General features: G+C 56.0%; 1 protein-coding gene across 1 annotated transcript; it reads right to left on the reverse strand.

Annotated features, from left to right (window-relative positions):
- Nucleotides 1-2437: 2437 nt before the first annotated feature.
- MIND_00983600 (uncharacterized protein) lies at nt 2438-3178 on the reverse strand (the record flags this gene model as incomplete). The annotated part of the gene is made up of 3 exons (XM_037366445.1): nt 2945-3178; nt 2633-2881; nt 2438-2575 (listed from the first exon to the last, which is right to left on the reverse strand). The coding sequence occupies exons 1-3, from the start codon at nt 2945-2947 to the stop codon at nt 2438-2440; spliced, it is 390 nt and encodes a 129-aa protein (XP_037217857.1). The 5' UTR covers nt 2948-3178.
- Nucleotides 3179-5555: the final 2377 nt, after the last annotated feature.

The raw sequence follows: 5555 nt of genomic DNA on the forward strand, positions 1-5555 counted from the left end.
CGTGGCTGTGGTCGTACCGCTCGTGGTCGCGCATCTCGCGCTTGAGCCGGAACAGCGCGCCGCACCCGAGCACGCCGCACCTGTACGCTGCACAAGACGGTCAGTCACGGGTACAGAACGGAAGGAAAGAGGGCGGACGCACAGCCGGAGGGGGAGCCGGTGGCCGGCGATGTGCTTCTCGAGGTTGCGCCGGTTCACGAAGCAGCGGCCGCAGAGAGGACAGGGGCCGCCCGTGGCGCGCCGCGCGGGCCGGGAGAAGCCGGAGTCGCCGGTTGGCCCGGGCGGGCATGCGCGGTCGTTGCGGCGCACAACAGTCCGCAGCGCCGTTTTCGCGCACGCCGTCCGCAGCTCAAGGCGGTTCGACACGCAGCCGCGCCGCGCCGAGGTCGGCGGCCAGTGGTGGAAATGCACCGTCCGGCCGGGGGCGGGGTCGGCGCCGAAGGCCGAGGCCGGCGGCGGCGACGGGCTGTGGGGATGTGAGTTGGCCGCGTGTGTCAACTGGCGGTGCGCCTCCGGAACTGCTCTTTCTGGGCTGTGCACCCTGACACGGGCGTCGTTCGGTGCCGTCATATGCCCAGGCGTGATAGGCACACGGGAACGAAACATCGTGTCGTGCTCCGAGTCGGCCGACGGTGCCAGTGGGTTAGAGCAGTGGTCCAAATTCATTGCACCTTTCCCCCGTTGGACACAACGCCAACTTGAATCCGAATTGAAGACCGACGGGCGAGGTATGGGGCTGGAGTTCAAAATATGCCGTAGCCCCGGCGCCGTCCTGCGCGGCGTACCACCTGTCCCGTGATCCCGATGCGGAGGTGCCGACCCGGGGCCAGGGCCGAAGACGGGCGGGGCGATCGCCGAAGTAAACGGGGAGGGACTCATAACAAGAGCTGCAGTGAGCGGCCCTTCAGGAAGCGCCGGAGTAAAGACGGCGGGCCGGAGCACGGTGCTTTTCGCCGCCGCCATACCGCGCGGGTGCCGAGCATCTGTAGTCTTGTCGGACCCGAAGTGCGGGCGGGCGTGGCGCGCTACCGGACGCTCCACGCGCGGTGCACGTGCTTGCTTCGTGGGTTGGGGGAAGACGATGGGCCGAAACTCGATGGGATTTTGAAAGGGCTGCGACGCGGGGGCCGGGGCGCCACCAGTACTGAAAAACCGCGAGGCTGCCGAGGTTGGCGCTGAAGTGGGTGGACAACCCGACGGAGCAACAGCAGGCCGAGGCGCGCTTCCATAGGATACTCGCTCGCGTTCGCTTTCACCGCGCAGCATCGCGATCACGTTGTGAGTGGGCGGGCGGGGTCGCCCGCCGACTCGGATAGGGCTCTTGTTTGAAGTTGGGGTGGGGCATGAGCCGGAAGCGCCGGGATAGGACGGAGGGATATAATGCGAGAGCGCCTCCTCTGATGGGCTTATACGAGCAGGGGGGTGTGCCAGTGGGGCGTTATCCACTAGCGGCGACGGGCGTACGCTTGACCGAGGGAAGACAGAAGAGCCATCGGCGGGTATCGGCGCTTCCTGCTCGGCCCGGCCGCGTGCCAGTGCAGCATCGACGGGAGGGTCAGGAAACCCGAACCGCCTGTGGCGAGTCTGGGCGAAATCAGGGGCGCGATTCGATTGGTAGGATGCGGTGGGAAGACTCTCGAGAACGAGCGGCGCCGCTGTGGTGTGCCCCCGGCTTGTCAGCGGGAAAGCAGCAGCACAGCCAGCGACGCCGGGCCCTTTCAGGATAGACGCGAAAGCGCGGGTAGCAGACGGACTCGGATGTGGCGCCGGCCTCACTTGTTGGGCCGGTCCGGCGGAAAGCGTCGACGGCGCGCCATGTGCACTAGTAGCAAGTGGCGCTGCAGTACGTGGCGGCCAGTGAGGTGCATTGCGAGCGTCGCTGGCGGGGCGCGGTGACAGTCTGTGCGAAGAGTATCCGTGGAACAGCTCGTCCAGCGACGGGAGAGGCATAGTCAACGGGGGAAAAGAAAGAAAAACGCCCCATCCAACCCCCCGGGGGGTCGTTTTAAGCCGCCGCCAGCCCCAGCTCTTCTCCGCGGAGCGCTCGCGCGCGTGCCAAAGTGGGGGGAGAGAGAAGCGGGAAGCACGAAGCAGGGCGGATGTCACAGCGTCACGTCGAGCGCCCGCTGATAAGTGACCAGGCGGTGGTCAGCGCACAAGATGTTTTCTGCTCCTTGTGCCGCGTTCCAGGCGTAGACGCAACTAGGAAAGACCGCGTGAATAAGCTTAAGGGCACCGGGCCTGGGGAGGGCGTAGAGCTTGACGAGCGTCCGGTGCCGAGAGTCACCCAGCCACTTCTTCGCCGCCAGTTCCAATTACGCATGGGCGGCGACGTCGCTCAAATAAGCTCACTTCCGCGACGCTTCTCGGGCTTCTCCCCATATCCAACGCGCGCATACTCGTCCGCGATTGCGCCAGGGTCGCCGGGTGTGCGCAACTATTGACTATTGATTATGGGCCCGCAACCAGCAATGGGAGGAAAGAAGGTAGGGATGCGTGGCATTGCGTGCAGATGACTTTGTATAGTGCGGCAGGAACGAAGAGGAAGTTCGGACCGACAGGCTGGGAGGCAGCGCTGGAGAGAGAAAGTGAGTCAACGGATGACGAGACATGTGTAGCTGCTGGTACGCACCACCTCCGACCCCGCTTCCGTGCTGTTTGCGCCGATCCTCCGTTTTCCAATGAACAGCGCTCGCAACTCGAAGGTCGCTGGCAAGCCATCCAAATCGAATGCATGGCAGTGGGCCGACGCAGGTGGAAACTTGAAGCGGGCAAGTGGGGCAACCAGGGGGCAAGACGGGATGCAATAGCTTGCCGCTCTTTCAAGGTTATGGGAAAGAAACGTATGCCTCAGTTGCACAGACACAGTCGGGTAGATAGCCTGCGCATGGCGTGAAAAAGATGAGCAAAGGGCACGATGACAAACGACGGCATTGCAGCGCACCATCTTCCCGCCAGCACAAGCACCGGTTCCGACGCGAGCCGCTCTGAAGCTTTCCTGCAACCTGCGCTCGCCCTTCGTTAACCAGAGACAAGAGACCAGCTCGCAAGCCCTTGCACCCCGGATTGCGCGCCGTGCCGGGTATGGCTGCGGCCGAGGCAAAGCGCGTCGTAACACCGCGCTGAGCGTGAATGTGTCGTTTCCGGAAGAAGACGGGTCGGCATTGAAGAAGAAAAGGGAAAAAAAGAAGTGATGTGACGTGTCACCGTGTCAGCTCGGCAAAAAAGTCTTTTTCTTCCCTTTCGAGCCCTTGCTTTACCCTACGCACAATGCCCGTGCGCCAGTCGCTCAGCCACCAACAACCATACTAGTCGCAAATACTGGCATGCGGGAATGTTCCTGAGCACTGCCTCACGTCGATCAAAGACTCGGAACACGTGGCGTGGAGAAGCTGTATCTCTCTTTGCTCTTGACAACGACCATGGCAAACCCATCGACGCTGAAGGGCCAGTCTCGGCGCCAGGGAGCACTATCTTCGGGGTAAGCTGGGCGCTTGACACCCGTCTCGTTGCTTACATATCATTATCAAGGTCCAAGCGACCGTCGATGTTCTCGGGTGCCGAGAACGTGCGCATCTCTGGCGGATCCTTTAGCATCGACAATCGCACCTTCCACATATCCGGCCCTATAACATCTTTTTTCATTGTTTAATAGTGTAATGAGGTTTTTTGCTCTTTATGAGCTTGTTGAGTAGTGTTTCTGACTGATCTTGAGGTGGTTGGGATGTGCTTTTGTCCAGAAGTGAAATATGTGTCCTGATAATTTGAAGGTTTGTGTTTTCAACTGTGAGCTTTGTTTTTTCTGGATTGAAGTTCGAGTGATGTGTCTTGAGGTAAGCAGATGGTGGTTTGTGGTTTGAGGTTGGGGTTGTCTGACAGGGATTGTCATCAGATGACAATACATCATGATCAGACCATGATCAGACCATGATTGACAATGGTCTGTTCAATATCTCATTGCTGATATTTATGCAGGAAGCTCACCTATTTTGAATGAGTTTGGACCCAGACTGAAAAAGTAACTATAATTGAATTTAGTAATTAATAGTTTTATTGATTATAACTCACAATTACTATTGAAGGCAACAATACTAAAAAAGGGCATCCCTTTATTCATTTTGAAAAGAAGGATTTAGAAAGACTTTATGGATGGGACAGCCTTCTGAACTGCAAAAATGAAATTAGCCCAGTAATTAGACCCAGGATCCAATAACATTTATTACCAATTCACTAAAGCTTTTTTCATGTTAGTTTGCACTGAGGCTTCTGGGTGTGTGAGCTTTCATACCAGATAGAACTCTTTCTACTCATCACCTATTGTGAGAGCAACCCTGGAGGCTCTGACCTAAGTCTGGCAGGAGAGGATCCAAAGAGAAGAATCTATATAGTGCATGCCTAGAATGCAAGGAAGTATATTGCTGGACACAGAAGGCCTATTACAGGCCTTATCTCAAGAGGACTGTTGGGTAATAGTTGAGGCAGACTAGACAGGGCTGGGGCTATACCCCAGCTTTGAATGCTACTTGGATAAAGTGAATTTGTAGGTAGAAAAATATTGGAAAAAATCCTACCAACTATACGGGGCCCAATGACCTTATTAAATATCTTGACTATGTTTTACATTGTACTTATAATTTGATACAAAATTGAGAATACTTACTTAGAGGTAAGCACACACTTAGCCTGAGATGTTAGCATGGTAAATAACCCTAAGTATGATGTGTCCATATACTGAGTGCAACATATCAGACACAGCTTTGTATTTGAATTAGGATTTGTTATATTTTACAGCTTTTGTTACCAATTCAGGGCTTTAACAGCACAGTGTGCCAGTGACCCTTGAAATGGCAGTGTGGAGTAAATAAAATACTAAGGCCAGTGCCAAACATATGCATACATTCACACGACATCTGGTTAATATAAGAGTAATCAGCCAAGAATGGCTATATCATTATCTAAGCCTTCTTCTAGGGCTGTAAACAATACCATATGCAGCTATACAATATTTGAAAGTGCCATTCCGTGGGTTGGGCCGTGCAAGAACCTCTCCTAAGAACACGCGCCCGGAACAGAACAGACAAATAGTCAGGCCCGCGAGTACGGCGAGCGGGGTAGATCGAAACCGAAAGGGCCCGTGAACTTGGTCCCTTGTCGTCGGAGGTGGTCAAAGGTTCAGATCGGGTCGTGTCAGGCCAATGAGTCGATGGCGCCTCCTTGCACAAAGTCAGGTAGTTCTTCAGACGATCTAAGCGATAGAGTACATGGTACACTATCGATAGAGTACATGGTACACTATCACGCCTTATATACGTGGGCCCGCAAAGAGGTAATCGGACACCCTGGCCTCTCCTCCTCCTCCTCTCTCCCGTTCCTGGCCGCAGAGGGGACAATCAGACATCCCTTGCAGGCCAGGTGCTACTCATAACCTCCTAGCACTCCTCCCCAACCCCTGGTGTTGAGTTGGGCTCAGCAACGGCTCGACGTGTCGTTCTCGGTCATGTGCTTCTCACGTGTGCATTCCTCCTACTGGGGTGCATGTTCCCCATCGTCACGTG

The sequence above is a fragment of the Mycena indigotica genome, assembly GCF_014461135.1.
Source record: "Mycena indigotica strain 171206Taipei chromosome Unknown Mind.scaff0008, whole genome shotgun sequence".
Taxonomy (NCBI): domain Eukaryota; kingdom Fungi; phylum Basidiomycota; class Agaricomycetes; order Agaricales; family Mycenaceae; genus Mycena; species Mycena indigotica.